A 23188-nucleotide genomic window follows, 5' to 3' on the forward strand; every position below is an offset into this window, starting at 1 on the left:
TTTGATTTGCAGCTTCTCGTTTCCATCTTCTTTTTTTTTATCCCACTTCTGACACCAATTTGTTACGCCTCAGGTCGTTTGTTAATTTCCGGTATAACTTCTTCCCGAGGATCTTCTCGTTTCCATTTTTTTTGTACCACTCTCTGACACCAATTTTTTACGCCTCTGTGTTCTTTGGTTAATTACTTGTAAAAATCATTTCCGAAGATACAAGTCCTTTCTTAAGTAAAACTAAGTTATTCTTTCTCAATACAACTTTGCAATACACAGAATTTCCATGGTCATTTTAACTTAAACACATGCTATAATATACAATGATTCATGCACTACCGCTCATTTGACTCAATTATCTGTGTCTATATCTCTCTATCTGCAATTATATCTCCGCTTTATTTGCCTGGCTTATATACTAAAATAGAGGGCGCCTAGAAAAGACTATAGTTGCCAGGAGCAGTCATGATCCTTCTAGAAACTCCAGCGTGCATGCTTCCAAAGTCACGTGACTTCCGCTGTCGTAACAATGTTATAAGAAATCAAATTAAGGCAAAACAAAAGCCATCAATTCATAACCCATACAATTAGGCTAATGATATTAGCATTCACCTATAAATTGCAACAGAAATCACTATCTAAGAATTATGATAAAGCTAATAATAAAATTATTAAAAATCTACTTATATGATTTTAATTTAAAGCAACTTCAACAGTGACAGTACTAACAGTTACCACTAAATAGCAAATATGAGTAATATGCTGCATCGATCTACCTAGACTTCAGCAATATGTACTTTCTAAATTTATTAAATTACAGTTTAAAGAGTAATTTCAAGAGTCGACATTCCACCTCACGTAGAATAAAACGTAAAAAAATGTTACCAGGTTCAATTTCGATTTTAAGTTCTAAAAACACATGCTACGTACGATACCCCTCAGTTACGAGCGTTATAAAGCCTAAACAAATACCGAGTAGTATTGTTATTACGTCATATTCGCGTAATAGACACCATGCCGTCATTTGTTGTATTATTCACGTGGTTTCTTTTAGCGATTATGTTTGGTAAATGGAATAAGGTCATTTACGAAGTTTGACGTTGTGTTATTTCATTTTTAGTTCTTATACGAGGTTACATAAAATCATGGAGTTTCCTGATTTAGGTGAACACTGTACAGATCTAACATGTAACCAACTAGGTAATATTTGCTTTATAATTTGTAAAAAATGTTTCATTCATGACCTAAACGTGTGAAATGATACTGTTCTATTTTAGTGACTGACACATATTCATTTGATAATGATATCGATTTGATGATACTCGGTCATTGTAGTGACTATGGTTATGCCTAACTTCTCCCTATACAAGAAAATGGCAAAGTTGCAGAGTAGTTTCTTTCTGAAACTTGAAAGTAAAATCAAGCTGTTACCAAACAGCTGGTAATATTTTAGGCGTTCTATGACAAAAATTTCAAAATGTTAGTTTCATTGTCTAAAAAATAAATACAAATTTCCTATTCAGCTTCGTTAATTTAAGTTTAACATAAGCTGCTCAGTCATTAATTTTTGTAATTTGTGATGATCGTGATAAAATCAGGCTTATAGTTATACTAATTTATAGGATAAAATTAAAAGGCCAAAGATTACGAGAGGGAATACATATTCTTAAAGTTAAAGTCAGACATGGACAAAAGTACCAAGTGGATTTAAGCTGTTTCTGAAATAATTTTAAAACACAGTGTCTAAAAAATAAATATAATGACATAGTGACTGAACCGTGATCGAGTAAAATATGGCATGTCTTATCTCACGTTACACTTACAATTGGTTTTTTTCCTAGCATAAAGATCAGAAGTGCACTCAATGTCTTGCATTTGTATCAGTCATTTGATAATATGTTTTGGCAATGGATGGTGAATCATTAAAGGCAGAAGCAATGAGATTAAATTTGAACTAATTAAAGTAGAGCATTCCATCATTTCTCTTTCTTTTCAATGTAACATAACACAAAAACGTATTTGTAGACATTTTTTAATTGAATTCTCATCGTAAAATAAAACGACTTTTCGATATTTTTTATTAAGATTTATTCTAGTATAATTTCTAGTATATGAAAATATTCTTGTTCAATTTCAAGTACCACATACAACCATTAGGATAGTGATATCTGATAAACAGTGTGACACTTAGTATTTCAAGTTGAATTTTTAGAAGAAATCTGTTGTAAGAAGGCATTTACAAAATTATTTAGAAGATAGCATTTAGATTTTAATTACAATTTGTACCTATGAGTACTTGTGGGTCCTACTATTACCACAAAACAAATAATAAGCCAAATAAACAAGACACAAAGAATGTATATAATTTGAACAAATATGCTTTATTGCCTTGCAGTGAAGTACTTTACAATAAGGAAACTTTAAAATGAGAATAAGATAACTTTGCTATGTTTTTTTTTTTTTGGATATATGTAACACAGGTAATGCAATGAAACATAATAATAGTAATAAATTTATTCAACAACATAAAATATTAGTAAAAGACATGAAAGGTACTGTGATGAGTTGATAAAATGGTTTAATCTCCATTGTAATGATCCATTATGATAGTTTCTGCAAATGAAATTACAGTATAGTTCTGGCTGAGAATATTTGACCTTGTAGTAAGTGGATTTGTGGTAACTAGTAGGACTGGTATTTTCAATTAAAATAACCATCAAAATAGTGCTGTTTGATGAAACAGCACAGCACAGTTTAAAAAGGTGTTTTTATTCTAATGGATTCACTGAAGGGTGTGCTGTATGTTATTTATTATATATGGTAATAATATGAATACCTTCTTAGACAGGAATATTTCTATTTGCTATATAATGATATTAAAATGCTAGGAAGAGCTGATTCTGTTGACAAAGCTTTTCTTATCCAAAAAAAACATGACTGCCCTGGTAAAGGGCCAGAATATGGAAAATGAGTTGTAATGAGAAGTGTACTATTATGCACTTGGCCTATCACTTTTGTCATTGGACGTATATTTGACATTCAATGTCTGGAAAATATAAGCTCTTGTGAAATTTACCACTTTAAATATATCAGAATAAAAAAAGTTATAATAACCTTTTCAATGATTTAGCTTGTAATAATTTGTGATGATTTCAAGCTTGATCACATTTTGTTTTATTATATTGTTCCAGTTGTATAAAACAATAGATAGTAGGTTTAAATTTATGAATACTTGCATGTGAATGGTATACCTCTAACATGTAATATTAGGAAAAATTGAGCTTTTTGTTTAATTATTCCTTTTTCTTAATTAAATGTTGGTATACAAGTACTCATGCTATTTCACTGTGTAGCTTACAGTGACATATTTGTATTATACTATCAATACAGTAAATTCTATTATTAATTTTCTTATCTGTTTAATTTTATTACATCTGGTATGACCAAAGTTTCCCCAACAATGTGGCAGTTAAATGTTTTTTACCTGATATTAAATGCTGACTGCAAACGCGATCATCTTTCTCAATTAAGGTGCAAATCTTTTCACTGTTGCAATCCATTCTCTTATAAGCATCCCTTCTCTGATGGAAATCTATGAGAAGAAATCCTACTTTTCATGCTATGTATGTTTGTGTGCCCCTCAAGAACACAAGATTGCACAATTGCTCAGAAACTTGTTAAAAAAAATATGAAACAGACTCGGAGATGCAAGCATGAAGTGCACTCTGTTCAGCCCACCAGTCAGTTCTATCCCTCCAGCCATATAAATTGTGATGTCATGGCATTTACTCTTACATTTTTCTTATGATTTGTCTGCTGAGTGTTGAAAAAGATTAGAAATACTGAGTTGAATATCAATATAGCAATAGATATAAGCTTTAGAAATCTAAGTTAAGATTTTTGGATACAGTATGGTACCTCCTTTCACAGATATAACTATTCTTGTTCAGTGCTGCCCTCTACATGCAAAAATCTTTTCACATGCCACAAGCCTAGCATGTAAATCGTCATGTGACACACCCTTCTGATGCATGTGACTCCCTCTATTTGATTATACTAAACTATCATTCTTGTTTGGCAGTGCTCATGTCAAGATGTTTTTCATTGTGCTCTTCAATCGTGTTTTTTTTAAACTGGGTAAATTTTCTGAATTTTTCTTTCAATATTGATTGAAATGTTTTGTAATTTAATCTGAAATGGAATTTTCATTCACATTTTTCAAACATAAGGATAACTTTTTTTTTCAAGTTTTTCATTTATTTATTCTAACACTATTGTGTTTAATTATTCATCTTTAACAATGAATTCGGAAGTCCAAGCTACCACTTCAGACAGGTAATACAATCTACCAGCATACTTACACAAGGTGCAGGTGGAGGTAACTCGACTATGAAATCATCGGCTCTCATTCGACAAGAGATTGATTGTTATGTGAGTCAATCTTTTTCTCCTGATCCTTCCCAGTTTCCTTTTAAGCATGCCAAACCTGTTCGAAATGATGAGGAATTTGACAGCCTTTTTCCCTCCACGTCCTTTGCCTCTACTGCAGAATCAGCTAGGCTTAATGCAGTTTTTTTTGGACATGATTTCTCAGGTGTTTTATCAATTTTCCCAATTTCTTATAATCATCTTCCTTCCTTGTTACATGATACTTCTCCTCTCAGTATTTTGTGTTCCCCCCTTCTCTAGATATCAGGGTTCATGCAGAACATTTTGTATCTCAGATGCATGAGGGTGTTAGCATGCCTGACCCTCCATGGGCTTCAGATCAGTTTGCTTTAGCCTACCATCATGCTGAATTTCCGTTTCTTGATTCTCAACAGTTGGAATCGATTTTTCCCATGTGGGTGGGCAAACCATGATCATCCTGTTCGTTTATTCCACACCAAGTTTTCCTGTCTTAGTCTTACCCTATCAACTCTCCTACAGTACTTGCCCACCATCCACCTCATTTCCGTTGAGATCCTGAGGGATTTTCGAGGGATACCCACTCTGATTGTCTCCATGTTGGCACATTTGTCTTTGTTAGCTTTTTCTTTACACATGTGGTTTCTCTGTTGTTGGGATCTTCTGGGGAGAGATGCTGTATTGTCTTAAGTTCATTTACCACCTACATATTTTTGGTACTTATGTATGGCCCCTTTTCTACAATAGTTTTTTTGAGAGGAGATATTCCTGAGACTTTAGAATCCAATGTGTAATCAGTGAGACAGCAATTGACCCCTTTCATCTTTGGTTGATCATTTGTTTCATTCTGAGCCTAGAAATCCCTTATTACTGTTTCCCATCCTGCTCCTTCCCAGGCTTTACTGGTTTCTACCTCCAGGAGTTCTTCCACTTGTATTATTTGACACAAATGGACAAGTTTCCAACAGTATCGGTGTCTACCCATTGGGGGCTCGCTTGACCAATTTTGTTCCCTTGTTACGTGATTTCACAACAGATATTTGGGTTATTTGGATATTATCCACTTCCTTCGTTATCTTGGGTAGCCATATCCTTTCTGTTGCCTCGGGATCCTACCACCAAATGTCTGTCTGAGCAAGTACACAATCTTCTCTCCCAGAAAACCATCAAACCTGTACCTCATCCTTCTCCAGATTTTTATTTCAAGCTGTTTGTGGTACCCAAGAAAACCAGAGACTGGCAGCTTATGATTGATCTGTTCCACCTCAATCAATTTCTGGTTATTCCACACTTTATGAGGTGGGCCTTTTCTCCAGGTCTATGGATGGTCAAGGCAGACATCTTGAATGCTTATCTGCATATTCCTACATCTTGTCAGTCGAAGCGCTAGCTTTGGTTTGTTCATCACGGGGTAGTGTATCAATTTTGCAGCCTACTTTTCTGGCTTGTTTTGGACGCATATGTCTTTTGTTGAGTGGTCAAGGCTTTTGCCCAACATACGCATGCTCGGAGGTTGCACTTGCACCATTACATGGATGACTGGCTTTTGTTAACTTGTTCCAAATGGGAGTCTGCCCATCACACTCATCTGCTTCTTTTGGAGGCAGCTCATGTGGGTTGGTTAATCAAGGTCCAGAAGTAATTCCTTATACCTACCAAATATCTCAGTCACTTGGAGGTATTTTTCAACATTCATCTAAATTGGGCCCATCCTTCTCCTTTTTTGACCCCATTGATGGATCTTTAAGTTCTCCATGCTCTAACTGCTCCCTCTGTTACTTTTTGTGAAGTGCTATTACTTTTGCGAATGTGGTCTTCTATGGAAACCCTTAACCTCTTGGGTTGAGTGCATATGAGGTCTCTTCAGTGGACTCTGCACAACCAATGGAACCTTGCGCAGGATCCCTTGGATACTCCTATTTTCTTTCCTCCTTCCCTTGTTGACAATCTGCATTGGTGGTTGGACAAGGCCCACACATTGGTGGATGTTCTGCTTCCTTCCCTTCATCCAGATTTGCATATCTTCATGGATGCTTCCCTCCATGGCTGGGGGCTTGGGTTGATCAGCAGGGAGCTTCAGGTCAGTGGTCTCCGGCCGAGAGGTCTTACCATATCAACATCCTGAAACTTCTGGCCATACATCATGCTTTGGATCATTTTCTTTATCGTGCTAGGAATTGTTTGGTTATGATCCATTCTGACAATTCTGTGGTGGTAACTTAAATCAATCACCAAGGCGGCACCTGTTCTTGTTCCATTTGTGGTCAAACCTTGGATCTCCTTTTTTTTGGCCCCCACGCTCAGTATTTTTCTCTTTGTGTGTCATGTTCCAGGTGCGTTCAACCTTGTCCTGGATCATCTTTCCCAACAGAACAAAAGTTTTCAGATGGAGTGGTCTCTCAATCCTGACATTTTCCATTTGCTATGCCTTCAGTGGGGTACTCCTCACCTGGATGCATTTGTCACATCCCTCAATATCAAGTTACCTCTGTTTTGGTTTCTGGTTCTTCATGCACTCACATTAGCTGTCGATGCATTCAGCCAGGATTGGGCCAATAAATAACTTTATGTGTATCCTCCTATCTTTCTCCTTCCCAGGGTGATTTTTGAGCATCCACACTATTCTGTGTCAAGTCCTCCTGATTGCTTGTTACTGGCCAGCCCAACATAGTTTCTGTTGCTGCTCCAGCTCCAATCTGCCCCAACATTACCTCTTCCTCTTACTTCATTCCTTCTATGTTAACCTCAGTCACCAACATTTCATCCACCCCTTCCCACCATTTGTCTCATGCCTGGTTTTTAATCGATTCTTTATAAGGAGATCTGGTTGGTTACGGTGAGCCCTTCATTTTAAGCACATTCTATATGTCTTTCCTCTATAGATGTTTATGAACATAAGTGGAATGTTTTCTACCAATGGTCTTCTGGTAGGGAGTCTTCATTTGCTCGACCCACCATTCCTCTTCTTACAGATTTCCTCACTTAACTGTTTGATCAGGGGACTTCTGTCTCCTCATTCACAGGTTATCAGGCTGTTTTTCCCACACTTTTCATTTTTTCTGGTACCATAAAGTTTTTACCTCTTCTTCCCTCTCACTGTTGTTGCTTTCCTTCTGAATTAGTTGACTTCCTCAGGGTGTGGCCCTTCCAGATTGGGATGTCAATGTGGTTCTTCAATGCTTTACTTTACCTCCCTTTGAACCTCTGTCCTTGTGTTTGAATTTTCAATTATCCCTAAGACTTATTTCCTTCTCCTCCTGGCCTGTGGACGTTGCCAGTCGGGTTTATTTGCCATCGATGTTTCACATTCACTATATCATTCCACGTATGTTCTAATCCAGATTATGTATGTATCCAGTATGTTCGTATCCAGATTGATCTTTTCTTCCCAAAACTTTGGCAACTCAGGAGGTAATTTCTCCTTCTCACCGATGTCCCTTCCTTTCATTTCCCACCTATGTTCCTAGTCTAATCCAGGTATACTACTATGTCCCGTATGTGCTCTTCTTTGCTCTATTGCCTACATGGCTTCCTTCCATGGTGCCCATTCCCACATCTTCATTCCATGGCAACTGTCCTCTGTTTGTGACCTTTCTCCTTCCACTCTTACTAATTGGGCTTGGCTTTTAATTCGATTAGCTCAATTTTTCTTGTCTTCTTCTTCCCGTAATTTGCTCCAGTTGTATTCTGATCAGATTAGGCACTTTACCTTTTCCCTGGTGTCTCATCTCCTTCGTCCATTGGAGGAAGTTCTTCAATCTGGCATGTGAACCACACCACATACATTCATCTCTCACTACCTGCATGGGATAGCTGTTTCTTCCTTGTCAAATTATCTTCTTCCACCTACTGCCATTCTTCAGTGGGGCTGTGACTGGGTAAGTTATCTTTTGTATATATTCCTTTTCTTTTTCAGGGGCATGTCCCTTTTTTCTGCTCTGTAGTAAGTGGTGCCTGTCCAGGTATACTTAAACTAGTCAAATCCATGCTGTAAGGTCATTATTGACTTAACAATTATAATTTCCATGGCCACTAAATGTACACTGTTGAGATGGGGTGTTCTGCAAGATTGCTCATAGGTTTTCCTTGCAAAATATTTGCTTTATTAATATGCCCATTCCAGACCGTACTAATCCATGGACTTCATAGATAAAGCAGAAGGGGATAATTGCCTATCCGTGTCACTCCTTAGATTGAATAAATCAGGAGCAGTCTGCTTTTCAAAATAGGTTTTTGTGTTCACCTGTTACATTGTCTTCAGTGTTGATGTTCCTCTGGACTCTGCACCTTGTTTTCTCCCCGCTTTTCTTTTCTTACCACATTTCAATTCCAAGCTGCTGGAGTAGTGGACCATGGAGGCATTTTCCTGAATGTGATTGATATATATGATGCAAACAATACTGAATCCATTCAGTTGAGAGTGGGGCAGTGTTGTTCTGTTGGTGTAGATGATATGTTCTCCAATCTGATACTCCATCTCTGAATGGGTTTATCTGAGGGAATGTTATAGCTTTGGAGTGAACCGTCAAAATTTTATTTCTCCTCTTTGATTGGGATTCCTCATCCTACCCCACATGGATGTTGGTTCCCAGTAGCTGGGTTTCGGTTTCAGAGCTGGACCAATCAACATAAGTCCTCACACATGTATTACAGATGTCTCTGTTTTCTCACTCAATTGGACTCGTGTTCACTGCTACCATACTGTGGGTCATGGTGGATGAACATACAGGTTAATACAGTTCTTCCTCATGCACTATCAATGATTTTCATATACTGAGAATGTTATTGCACTGGGGTGGTTCCTGTCTGATTGGTTTTGAATGGGATATTTCACAATACTGGGATGTTTTTATTATTCCAGTCATTTAGATGTTGGATTCCCAGATCGGTAAAACACTTTATCACTTTGTTATTAGGTGCCCCATTCACAGATCAGTGGTGTGATATCTCCCTCCGGTCTGCTTAACTTAAGATGAAGATGGTATGATCCTCTTTTCTCCCTCCACCAGATGGCTGGGCTTTGGATTGCTGTTGACTTACCAACAGTATGATTCTCACCCTACCCCCACATGAAGCTAAGTTCCCGGTGGCTGGGTTTTGGATGCAGTTGACTTGCCATGTACAGTCCCTTGCACCCTAGTCACTCTACACCTTGGGGTAAATTTTTTTTTACTCTCACCCACATTACTGTCAACAAAGGGATTGAGATTCCAATATCAGGTGAATCGGATCACAATTTAACCATTTTCTCTTCCTGGGTGTAGAGTATACCTCCTACAAAACTGGTGTGGTCTCCCACATATGATCCTCTACTGTAAGGATCTCCCCCTTTTAGGTGTTCTTTGGACACTTTTGTTGATGCTTCTTTCTTTCCCTTGCACTGGTCCCTCCACCTGTTCAATGTGAGATTCTAGCTATATATGTGAGTGGAGGTAATGAACCATAATGGAAGTTATAATATTCCGATATGTGCTTACCTCTTGTCACATTTCCCACCCTTCCTCTCCATTGAAAACTGGTACTCCTATCTTTTGCAAAAACTAGAAGTGATAGTTCAGTAGAACTGAACAGAGGGAGTTACATGCATCAGGAGGGTGTGTTGCACTCATATTAGTGGAAGATTGTTGCATGATAATTTAAATGCGAGATGCATTTGAACCATGTTGATCATGGGAGTTCAAGGCTTGTGGAATGTGAAAACGTTTTTGCATATAAAGGGCAACACTGAACAAGAACAGCTATATCTGTGAAATACATTTTCAGTATAGGAAAATTATAACTTTTGTTTTACAAAAGCTTTTTCCTGTTATATTTATGAATTTGTGACATTGTTTGCCTGTTGATGAGATTAGCATGGTTTATGCAGTTAGTTCTCTTAAATTTTGTCTTGATAATTATATAGATGTGAAGTGTTACATTTAAGCTGAAATTTAAAAAAAATATATTGAATTGTGCCACATGTAAACAAAATTTTAACTTCTAAGATATCTTCCAGATTTCCTGCCAATGAAGTGTGATGCATGTAGTAAGATATTTTGGTAAGTCATATTAACTTTTTGTAAACATTATTATGTGCTTGAAGTTAATAATTTCATGTTATTGTTTTTTATGAGTTAAGTTGGAAAGTTACATAAGGATGAATACATAATAACAAAGTATGTTTGACCATCATAAGAATTAACAGTTAATTACTGATCCATTTACACAGTAGGATAAGGTATACACATATGTACATGTATTGTTAACTTCAAAAATTATAATCATATGTTTAAGTGTGTTTAATTGATTGACTAAAATGCTCTGACACTTAAGTAGTGTAAAAATGGGTTGAACAATTCAAGATTAAAAATCAGTGAGAATTTACGAAATGTAAAAAGTCCAAGTAATAGGAATGCTATAGCAGAATTAACTCTACAGTATGATACATATGGAAATTTCCTTGCACAATGTTTTACTATTCTTTAAGAAACTATACTCAGTTACCAAATCCCTTTGTTGTTTAAAGAAGCAAAATCAGCAACAGGAAAAAGCCTGACGAATGAAATATTCATAAATTAAAATCACTTATCCTTAAGATCATTGATACTCCTTTATTAGTTGCCAACTTGCCAAGAAATTTTTAAGTGTCTGCATCAGATCCAGTAAATGAAGATTTTTGTTGCCCAACTAATCTACCACAGGAAGGAAAGGAAATATTTAGAAGTCTTAAAAGTAACATATGATATATGATTGTCTAGATTTGGCCAACAATCATCTAAACTAGCATTAATAAAATGTTATTTCTGAAGCAAAATATATTAAGTAAATTAGATCTTTGTGTTAATATTTCAATTTGATTTTATTATTGTTGCGTGTTTTTAAATGCTGTACTGGCATGAGAATGAGAAAGTAAAATAATCACCATGAAATACACTTATAATTTCCAATTAGTCAGTTCTCTGAATTTCTCTTTGTTTTGAAAAATAACAAATACAAGTATGTTTTGAGGGATATTTGTAAAAACATTTTATGTCTTTGTGATATTGTTTATTTTGTTTTTACAAAACTTTTATTTATAAATTTTTAAGTAAACGCATATTGATAACAATAACATTATGTTTTTGTACGTGATTGCGACTAATAAAAGCTATGGTTTATGTTACTTCTTAGTAAAGACCATTTTCCTTATGGTCAGCATAATTGTGAAAAAGCATACCAGAAGGATGTTCAAGTTCCTGTCTGTCCACTGTGTAATAAGCCAGTCTCAGTGAAACGTGGAGAGCCACCAGACATTACAGTTGGAGAACATATTGATAGGGACTGCTTGTCTGATCCTGCTGCTAAAAGAAAAGTGTGTACTTTTTGCTTTGATTTTTATAAAGCTTGTAAAATATAATATTGTTACGTATCTGCTTATTTGTTTGTTTCCGGTAGAAATTCTTTCCGAGGATATTCAGTGATACAAGTCCTTTCTTGATTAAACCAGTTTATTCTTCCTCGATACAACTTTTAGTACACAGAAGTTCCACAATCAGTATTTTTCTCGTCACTTTAAACTTAACAACTTTTATAATACACGCTATAAATCACAGCGATTCACAATCTCGATAACTTCGCTCTCAACGAGTGCAAAAACACTTTACGACTCACTAGCTCGAAACTAACAGAATCATAAATTACACGGAACTCAAAGTAACTACTGCTCTCTGTTCATTCATTAACTCCGCTGGCTTTCTTCGCCAGGCCTATATACTAACAAAGAGGGCATCTTGAACACATTTGGACTTCCCCGATCATTCGAGAAACTCATCAGCAGTGTCATATGACTTCCGCTGTCGTATCAATATTCTGTGTGATAAAGTAGATTCAACTGTTAGAAAGTGCCCTTCTAATACTACATAGTGGGATAACCCTTTTGATCAGTTGGTAGAGCAGTCATTTGTAATGTGAGTGGTTCCATGTTGAATTCCACTCATGGATTATACAAATGTTGAATTGCCACAAAAATTGTTGTCTTAGCTCGTGGTCTTTCTGAGATAAGGCCAATGGCAAGGATAGGCATTTTTGTGATAGAGGAAGAATGTAGTAGTTTGATTGTTTACAAGGGCATTACTAGTATTAGCTTGTGGTTTACCCCTTTAATGTAGTTGATAGAGTACTTGCTTGGTGTGGTTGGAGGCTCAAGTTTGATCCTGGGTTGGTCATACAAATAGGTTACTACATCTGAACATATATATTGTTATAGGCTTAACACATGTACAACATATATCTTTTCATACTATTTTTAACTGTGACTGAAAACTATATTACTCTCAAAATATTGTAATGTTTTTTTCTTTTCTTTACATTTTTAGTAATGTTCTTTTCTATAGAAATTGACACACACACACACACATGAGTAAGTATGTGAATGTTAACTGTTATTGTAACATTTATTAATATTAACTTCTGATCAAACAAGCTACCTACATAAATCAGAATCAAAATACTAAAATTTTTTTTGGAGATTGGGTAAAGATGTACTGTTTCAATTTTAAGAATAAGATGTCTTAGCTTTTGTATTATCAAAGTTTTTAAATGTTTATTTTTAATATGAAATAATATGATTATGGTTTTACTTATCTAAGCAAGTTTTGATAGAAATCAATTTTGTTATTAATATGTATTATTTTCAGATCTATACAAATCGGTGTTCTCTTAAAGGTTGTAAACAAAAGGAGGTAAGTGATGTATGTTACTTTATGTACTGACAGCATCTTTGATGACAGGAAATGTTCTGTTGTAAAAACAAAGCAACAATGTCTGTAATAAAATTAGATGACATTATGAAGTTATCAAAGCACAAAAACAAAATTTTTATTTGCATTTATGAGGAAGTAACAAAATTACTGTAATGATTACCATTAATTATCTTAAGTGCAAGATGGTGACAAGACCAAATGGTTATGTTGTCAACCACACTTTCAATGATTATTTAAACTGAACTCTACATAAACTTGTGTTGTTACATTACATGAAACATAAAAATAACTAGTAAATATGTGTTAACATATTATTCCTTTAAGAGATTTAAGAAGTAAAATAACTGACCTTTGACCTAAATATGTAAGTCATCTAGCCAGATGAAAACTATTTGAAGCAGCTAGCCTTGTAACATGGTCTTGAAAAACTAATTTTTGAAAATTAGAACATTTTTAAATTTATACATAAATTTTGCTAATTCTAATATACAAACATCACTGATTTTCAGGATATTTGAAACCAAATAGTATGGTGTTGCATGGTCCATCTGTGATCCAAATTTCATATTATGATTTTACTGTGAAAAATATTGACTGGATATAGGTTTCTAATATTAGCTGAATTCTAGCTCATAATTGCACAGTTAATTTAGGATTATAGAAGGGTATAAACCATCAGTAAAATTTCATACTTGCCATACTACCCCAATTTCGATGTAATACCAGTAGGTTTTAACAATTTAGTACTAATAACCTTTATATGTTGTTTCCAGTTTAATTTATTTTCACTAATGACTCCCAGATATTTAACGTATTTTAATTTTCATTTCAAAATGAATGTATTTATTTTTTATATAACATTAATGTATTTAGTTTTATTTAAGTTTATAGAAAGTTTATTTGCTAACATCATTTATCTATATTAAATATTTCCATGTTATAAATCCATTAAGTTATTACCAGTCATAAATATGTTAGTATCATCACCATATAGTCTAATGTTATATTGAATTGTCATATGCTAAATTGTTTATATAAGTAAAGAATAAAAATGTTTCTAAGGTATATACATATGGAACTCCACAAATTATATGTCAGCTATCAGACTGAAAGTATTAGCCGATGTTTATCTTCTTTTTTATTTAGATAACTTTTTAAATATATTCAAAGCAACACCTTGTATACCATAATGATATATTTAAACAAGAAATGTTATTTTTCACAGTATTGAAGGCCTATGCTAGGTCTAAAACAAACACAAGTCACCTTACCAGAATCAAAAGATTTCAGTAATATATCATAAATCTTTGACACTGCAAGAACAGTAGAGTAATTTTTTTATAAAAGCCAAATTGATATTTGTTTATAATAGTATTAACTGTTAAATGATTCCATTCTAGCATAAATTAACTTTTAAAAGAACTTTACAAAAAGGGGATAAGCTTATAATTAGATATAGTATGCATACAATCTGATGTAAGTATAGAAATTACTTTAACTATCTTCAAGACAATTGTGTAATGACCCATTACTAAACAGTTGTCATATAAATCACACAGACTAGAAGCTGGAACAACGAACAATTTTAATAACCTTGTTGAGTGTGCCTTAAAGGCCTGTAGCCTTATAAAGAAAACTTTCAAATCCACTGGTTGAGGTTTCTAGTAATAATGCCATATTTTTTCCTAGAGTAAGTATAAATACTACAAATTTCAGCTGGAGTAGTAATAATTAATTTTGTGTTATTTGAATAAACTGTTCCTAGGTGCGTGCGTGCACACACAAACAAACATCATTTTTAATCTTAATTGTTTTATTAATAATGGTACATATCTGGTCATTTGTTAATTTCCGGTATAAATTCTTTTCGAGGAACTTCAGCGATACAAGTCCTTTCTTAATTAAAACTAGTTTATTCTTTCTTGATACAACTTTTTGTAATACACAGAATTTCCACAGTCACTTTAGACTTAACAACCTTTATAACACACGCTATAAATCGCAGTGATTCACACACTTTACTTACAGTGCCTACTGTTTGCTTGACTCAATTAATTATCTCTTCAATCTATCTATATCTCTTTTATCACTGGTTTTATTTGCTGGGCTTATATACTAAAAAAGAGGGTGCCTGGCAAACACTCGGTTATTCGTGGGGTTCCTCAATAAATCATGATCCTTCTAAAAACCCCAGCATGCATGCTCCCAGTGTCTCGTGACTTCCGCTGTCGTAACAATAGGCTTCCAGCTTCTTTTTTTATATCAATTTTAGTATTTGTTAAATATTTATTGTAACATGATCTTTTAGAAATTTCATTAATGTGATTGAGTGTATTTCGGTAATTATTAAAATCTGTTGCTGTTTTTTTTTTAATTGCCATGTCACTAGTATATTTGATGCAGTTTATGTCAAGGTTTGATAAAGTTTAATATAACTAGTTATCCATGGCTTAGTTTTTAAGTCTATTTTATTTCCTTGTTATTGTTCTTAGAGCTACATTCCATTACAGAAATAGAAGAATAAAGTTCTTTAATGGCTTCATTTATACCACCTATTTTTACATTAAGTGAACAATAAGTCTTCATTATATTCATCTTCCTTTTAATTTTCTCATATCCCAGAATATTTGAATAACTTGAAAGATTTAATCAGAACAAATATTGGTTGTTCATTAGATGCATCATGAGCTATACCAGTTGTAATCTGATTTAAGAGCATTGTTGGTACAGATATGATCAATTGTGACTTGTTGATATGATTCTAATTGGTCTAGCAAATAGGGGAATACATCTTCCAGAAAAAAAAACAGTATTTAAGTAACAACTGATGTGATTATTAGTATCAGACTTGTGAAAATCAATATTTTTCACCATAAATATAACATAATATTAATTTTTTGAATATAATTGTTGTTCAGATTGCTCTATAGAATGATTTGGATGACAATGTATTATTGCAATTACAATCTTTTTAAATTCTTTGTTCACTTTGAAGTTCAACTCTTACATTTTCACAATTAGAAATTAACTGAATGTCTTGCATAGTATTCAATTTAAAATTTTTGAGAATAATTAACCCCATCTCACCATGTATCTATACTGTAATTAATATTATCATTAAGTTTAGATTCAGAAATAGCAATTATTTCAGAAAGGCATGGAACTTTATGGAATATTTTTTCATTTCTAGTAAGTTTTTACTGACACTCCATGTGTTAAAATGTTTAATAAATAAGTCATTTTTCTGAAATACTTCAGCCAAATTTTCGGTTTTGTATTACTGATGCAGTGGTCAGGGTTTTAATTGTCATGCTTTGGGACATTCAGTAAACAAGGTAGATTAGTTAAGTTACTGATATCTCTTACAATATTGAAAATTTATATTTCATCATTATCAGTAACCTGAAATGGTAATATACTATCAATGCATTTTTTACTAAAGCATTGCTCATTAGAAATAGTAAAACTCTTGAATTAATTTATAGAAAATGAGTACAGTTCAAGTGACACCAGTGATAACAGATATCACAGTAAATGCAATTCTAGTTAACTTTACTTGTTTTCAAACTTTGAGAATATGGATAACTAATCAGTTAATAAGCAGATAAATCTTGTATCACATTTGTCAAAATTTGCTACTTAAAATCTAAACAGGTCAGCGACAGACGAAATTGGTAATATCTCAATTGTGTCATTTCTTACAGTTTTAACAAATCTGGTCCACAAGTTTTTTATGTTCTTCCAATTTTTTAATAAATTACACTGATAATATAATTCATGCTTGTTTGCATGAGGTTTTCACTTAAGAGTATTTTCTGATAAGATGAATAACTAAGTACATACACAGTTCTAGCTTGTTTCCTGCCTGCCTAAAATGTTTGTTTTAGTATTACAGTGTACAGATTTTACTGTAATAAATGGTATACCACCTGATCTAGGCTTAGGGAGTTTATGAACTGTATTAGTATCCCCTGGCATCAGTGTGCAACTTTCTTTACAATTTCATTCATATCCTCATTTTCAGTGAATAGCACCCTAGAAATTTTCAAATGGTCTAGTCTTCCATATAGTTCAAGAGCGTCAATTAATCTAATAGTTGAATTATCATAGTTCTGTAGTAGTTTTGCTCTTTGCTTTGTTGTGGTATTCTCATCTTCCAGAAATTTACATTTTACAACCACGCATTTCAGATTGTCAAACAGCTAGAAGTTCTTGATTCTTTGTATTTTATCAGTGTTACATTTAAGAAATAGTAGTTTTTGCTTTAGCATATTACTTATAGTAATAATAATAATAGTATCAATAATACTATCAAGCAACTTTTTCTACATTTTTTCTATATTTTGATAAATACAATGTCTTCAGCATTACCCTGAGTTCCAGCCTCAACCATTATTACCAGTTGGTAATATTGTTTTGTTATAGTATAAGATCCATCAGGCATACTTTAAAAAACTCAACTATTTGTCAATTCACTATCTGTTTCATCACACTAAGGTCTTGAATAACAATCAGAATTTCTTTGCATTGGTAAGAAACATTACTGACTTGCCAACTACTTAAAATTCCACTATCAAAAACAAACCCCATGTTGGGTACCACTTTATCTTCTAGCAGTTTCTGTTTTATTTCCTTGGATTTGATCCTGAGACCACTTGTACACCAGGTGAGTCTTTTAACAAGTGAGCTAAACTTTATTGTAGGTGAAAAAATTGTTAATATTACTACAGTATATCACTCTTTCACTTATTTCTAGGTTAGCTTAAGGGTGTCATGTTTTAAACTTTTATATTAATGGTTACATTTTCAATTTATAAGGTCATTTTCTTTTTTTAGATTTTTTTCAGAAATTAATGCTGTACTGTCAGTGTAGTTGTGTAATTTTTTTTACATAAAAAGTTAAACTGAGATTTTATTAAACTTTGAAAACAAGTTCCTAAAAACAACAGGTACTAAAACCACCTTAATTATGAAATGTCAAGTGGTTTAATGATAGTTTTTGTTTGAGGAACTTACCCCAAAAATAATTTGTACCGTATTATTCAGTGATATGTATTTCTGAGCAGCTGTGATTGAATTAAGATATTCATTTTAATACAACATACTGAATTAAAGTTAATGGGCTGTTTAATTTGTAAACGACTGTGATTGCTTAAAAGTCCTACCAAGTACTTTCCAACAAGAGCTGAGTGATTAATGGAATTTGATAATTAATCATTGGACAATCAGTTATTCTCGCACAAGACTTGGATAGTCGGAATAATCATAAACATTAGGTTTGAGTAGCTTATTTAGTGAGTCATTTCTCAATTAAGATGAACAACTTTGAATTAATCAAAAATGATAAGAAATAATGGCAATATTTTGATTACTTTGTTTGCTGGAATAATTGAAAACAGTAATAACTGGAAACTAATTTTGATTAGTTGATAATTTTTGTGACATTAATTGATTTAGTCATAATTTGAATTAATTGATTATTTTATGTGACATTAATCTTTGTAAGCAATACTCAAAGGTTATTGATCAATTAAGTGCCCATCTCAACCATTGAAGTTAAAACTTAAGTCATAGCAACTGCACAGTTAATAGGAACTTAGATTTCATTTAACTTTTCATCTGTTGTATAAAATTTAAGATATTCTATTAAAATGTTCCATTACGTTTCATACTTTTATGATAAATTACTGTGTTTAAGAAATTTTAAGGGAGGCACAGCACACTGTTCTATTAAATTATAGATTTTTATTCAGAAAACTGTGAATGGGTGGGATTTAAACCAACAATGCTGCCTGACAAGTAGGTGTTTTGACCATTTTTTATTTATTTTGTCTTTCTTAACATTTCTATCTTGTTTTTAGAAAGCTTTATTATTGATGAAACTGGTGTATAGTAGAAGTATCTATTATCTTCAAAATCTTATAGTAATATATAAGCACAAAACCTGACTTAAGTAGTTTGTAAATGTACAGGTGTTGAAGTTTTATAAGTGTGCCATATATATTTCTTAAGTGTTGTATAAACTCTTGCTTTGCTTTAAAAACACTGTTAATGCTTTTTACCACTTCAGTTGAGTTTGTTAGCACTAATTTATGACTTAATGTCTCAGAATATTTTTTTTATTTCAGCTTATTCCTGTAATCTGTAGTCAATGTAAGCAAAACTTTTGTTTGAAACATCGCCATCCAGCAGATCATAAATGTGAAGGGTTTCAAAGGACCAGTCATATTATATCACCAACAGAGTAAGTTTAAGCGAATAAAATAAAAATTTATTGTTTAAGAACTATATTTTCACTAGCCACGACCTGCAAAACATTTGAGGTAGTCTTGATGCTCTTTGCTTGAAAATTCTTTATTCTATCATTTTCACACATGACATTTAAGCTATGCTTTCTTACAGGCATTATGTGTTAAGATTGAAAAAATCCTGGTCTATTTGAAAATATTTTACAAAGTCAGATGAACAACCTCATGTAGACATAACTTAATAAATCTACACATACGTAGTTTTATTTAATAAAACTACATGTAAGGTAAACAATAAATTAAAGTATTGATATTTATAATAGAGTATGAAACAGTTTTGAGCATTCAGTGTATGACATGGTTTTACGAGTTGAAACAAAGAAACTCACAAAAATGAAGAATAAAACCTGTACTAAAGAAAAAAGGTGTTTATAACAGTCTATGAAATGAGCCAAAGTTAAGTTCTTGTAAATGTAAAGTTGTAATGAAGGCAAACTTAGCTGAATATGTAGAAACTTCTGAATGTGTGTTCACAAAGTGATAAGCATATGGTTTTAAATGAAATGTGCATGCAAATTTGATACCTAAATAAGTTGAAAAAGCCCATAGGCATTGTATTTAGTGTATTTTAAGAAATTACATGCAGGTTAAGTGTTGTTTGTTTGATATACTATGCAAATAAGAAAAAAAGCAAAAGTTGAGATCAAAGCCAGTTGTCATGTGGTGACAATGACATTGTGCCAGCTAAAAACAGGTAAGGTGATTCTGAATTGAAAAGCAGATATGCAATCTAGACTCTTTGGACAAACGCCTTTCTAAAGATATGAGATTTACAATGTTAGATCGAGGATTTTGCGAGAAAAGTTCCAGAAGGACAAATGCAAGCATATTATTTATATAGATAATGATGCTAAAAGTTTCCAAATCATTATTAGGATCATTTTGTTAGTGAATGGTATTAAACAAACTAGAAGTGTTTTTAAAACTACAGAACATTGTATGCATCTTTCATGAACATCTTTGAATTGTTTTTTTGAGCCTGAATATATATTTTTTTTATTTAGTATCTGATGTACCTTGTCTGATAGTTCTAATTTTGAATGATATAGTAACAATCAAATTTAGTGATTGATGTCTGAAAGTAAACTCAACTTTGATTTAAGAAATTTGGTAGAGATTATCATCTGCCAAAATGAGAGGAATGACTAGAAATAGATTGTGATATTTCTTCACATGTAGGCATCACTGCAATAGAAAGTTTTTCTAAGAATATTTTTTTTGGACTTGCTTTCTTTGGAATGTTAGATTAATTGTCATTTTAAGCAACTCTTTGCATCTGCAGCTTTTCCTTGTCACTCTCTCTTTATGTCTGTTGTATAAGAAACTGTTCTCAAATTTGTCATTTTTCAAATTACTTCTTATAAAATCAATAGCATATTTGTTGTACTTGCAGTTGATTAGATAAATCTGCGCTTCATCTAAGATAATGAGCAATTTTGATCTAGCTCTAACTATGTGATTTGGAAAACACTTGTACATGCAGCCATAGATTACTTTTTTTTAATAGTTTTGATTCAAATGAAGAAACCATTAACGTTTATTTATAAGAGCTTTTACACTCTGTGATTTTCCTTTTTATTAGCATTGCAAAGGTCACATACATGCCACGTCCCTGTATACACTTACACTAAAAATTTTGAATACACAATAACATAATTATGATGGAAGGAATAGGTGAGGAATTTGTTTATGATCAATTGGATTATTTTAGTAATAATAAGGAAGTGGTAGAAATAGAATATTTCAAGTAATGATCAAACTACCATTTTTACCTAGCCTTAAATAGAAGAAGGAACCTGAAAACTTAATAACAGTAAGTAGTGAATATTTTAGTGACTTCACAAAATCCACAAATAATTTTTGCTTACTGATCACAAGGAAAACAGGATTTTATCCTTGTATTACAGAGTGGGTATTCCAAAATTTTTGTAATTTTCTTACATAACATAATGTTTTGGAACAACAATTAAGGGATCTATTGGTCAGTCTCAGCTGTCCCATTCTCTAACCTAAATTAAAACTATTAAATACATAAATTAAAAAAAATCTTAAAGCCAGCCTTTATCATTCATATAGTTATCAAGCTTTCTCTTAAGCTCACTTAAATTTACTGCCTCCACAACATCCAAAGGCAACCCATTCCAAATACCAACCACCCTGCTAGAAAAATAAAACTGTCTTAGCTGAAGATGACTCCTACCTTGACAAAATTTATATTTGTGTCCCCTAGTCCTACTATTCTCACTGTTAAATATGAAAAAAGATGATACATCAACACTATCAATTCCCTTTACAATCTTAAACACCTCAATCAAATCCCCTTTAACTCTTCTTTTTTTCAAGAGAAAACAATTTGAGAGATCTCAACCCCTCCATCTCAGGCACCATTTTAGTGTAATGGACAGCACCCTTAGGACTAGTCGTTGGAGTTTCGACTATACTGTAGATTACACCAAATTTATTTATTTGAGGTTTGCAGTGGCGAGTGGAGCTCACAAGTCCCTAACTCGAGGAGATTTATGGTTAGACTAAAGAAACTGATCCTGAGACTGATGTTAAAAACAATACATCAAATTTATTTAAGTTTCTTAACATAAAATACACTTCTTTAATCATTTATTAACTCTTTATAAAAGAAAAATACATTTGGGTTAACAACACTAATACTTATAACTCATACCTAACACCAAGTTTCTTAGCTTTTATATTCTTCTTTAGAGTCTGTCCAATTCACATTAATTGATTAAGAGAGAAATAGTTTCATTACTTAGAACACAGTTGATCTGGTAAATCTTCGCAGTTGAGAAACCTTCATAGCTTCTATCTTATCAGTTACTCTGGGGAGAATCTCAATTCTTTCTGGAGAGAACTCTCAATTCTTCATGGAGATAACTGATTTTTAGCTCCAAACATGAGTTTTTAAACCATATTTTCTTTGTATTCTTTTGATCTTCCAAATAGTATTCCTAACTACTCGCAAGTAGTTCTAACACCTTATTGGTCAATCTTTGCAACTTCTCAGGCTATTATAAAACAAGAACCAAAACTCTCAAGTAATTGGTTGCTGTGATGGAAAGTGCTCCGGTTGCCTCTTGTACTTGTACTATTACACTGGTCTGGAGTAACAGATCTCGCATCAAAGCGCTGATTTGAGATGTTATCATAAACGTTTTAGTAACCTTTATTGTACTACTAGGCATTAGTAATTTATCACTGTCAAACTTATTGTTTAGCATTTTTCTCAACATTCTCATTTTTTATGAATCTTAACTCGTGATTCTGAATATCACTTAACCAGCTAGCTGTACTTTCCAAGCTCTTGACCTTATTTTGTTATATAGGCATCTTTTACACCATTTCTTCATGTATATGTTCACTTGAAAACTCAGAGAATTGTTATAACTTCTTTCTTAAATTCTTTTAAAATGCTAAAAATACTGAAGCAATTCAAAAATATCCAATTGCTTCACTAGTAACCCCCCTCTGAACCCTGTCCAGCAATTCAATGTCCTTGCTTACGTAAGGAGCTCACTGAACACAAGCCCCCAGTGGCATGGCGGTATGTCTGCGGACTTACAATACTAGAATCTGGGTTTCGATACCCGTGGTTGGCAGAGCACATATCACCCATTGTGTAGCTTTGTGCTTAATTACAAACAAACACTGAACACAATACTCTAAATTTGGCTTAACCTATACAATGAAATTATAACCTCTCTAGACTTGTATTCAATATTTCTGTACATACAACCTAAAATCCTA

At 33.1% G+C, this 23188-nt stretch overlaps 1 protein-coding gene across 5 annotated transcripts in view; it reads left to right on the forward strand.

The window, feature by feature from the left end:
- The window catches only part of LOC106461432 (AN1-type zinc finger protein 2A-like), a 126557-nt gene that overhangs the window by 80508 nt on the left and 22861 nt on the right, over positions 1-23188 (forward strand). For 3 of the 5 annotated variants that reach the window (XM_022388394.1, XM_022388395.1, XM_022388396.1), the window contains 4 exons: positions 10394-10436; positions 11548-11728; positions 13053-13097; positions 19247-19362. In XM_022388394.1, coding sequence (XP_022244102.1) covers positions 10394-10436; positions 11548-11728; positions 13053-13097; positions 19247-19362 — 385 coding nt within the window. Of the gene's footprint in view, positions 1-918; positions 1192-10393; positions 10437-11547; positions 11729-13052; positions 13098-19246; positions 19363-23188 lie in introns of those variants that run through there. The other 2 variants (XM_022388392.1, XM_013921252.2) reach the window with 2 other exon arrangements.

The sequence above is a fragment of the Limulus polyphemus genome, unplaced genomic scaffold (genome assembly GCF_000517525.1).
Source record: "Limulus polyphemus unplaced genomic scaffold, Limulus_polyphemus-2.1.2 Scaffold957, whole genome shotgun sequence".
Taxonomy (NCBI): domain Eukaryota; kingdom Metazoa; phylum Arthropoda; class Merostomata; order Xiphosura; family Limulidae; genus Limulus; species Limulus polyphemus.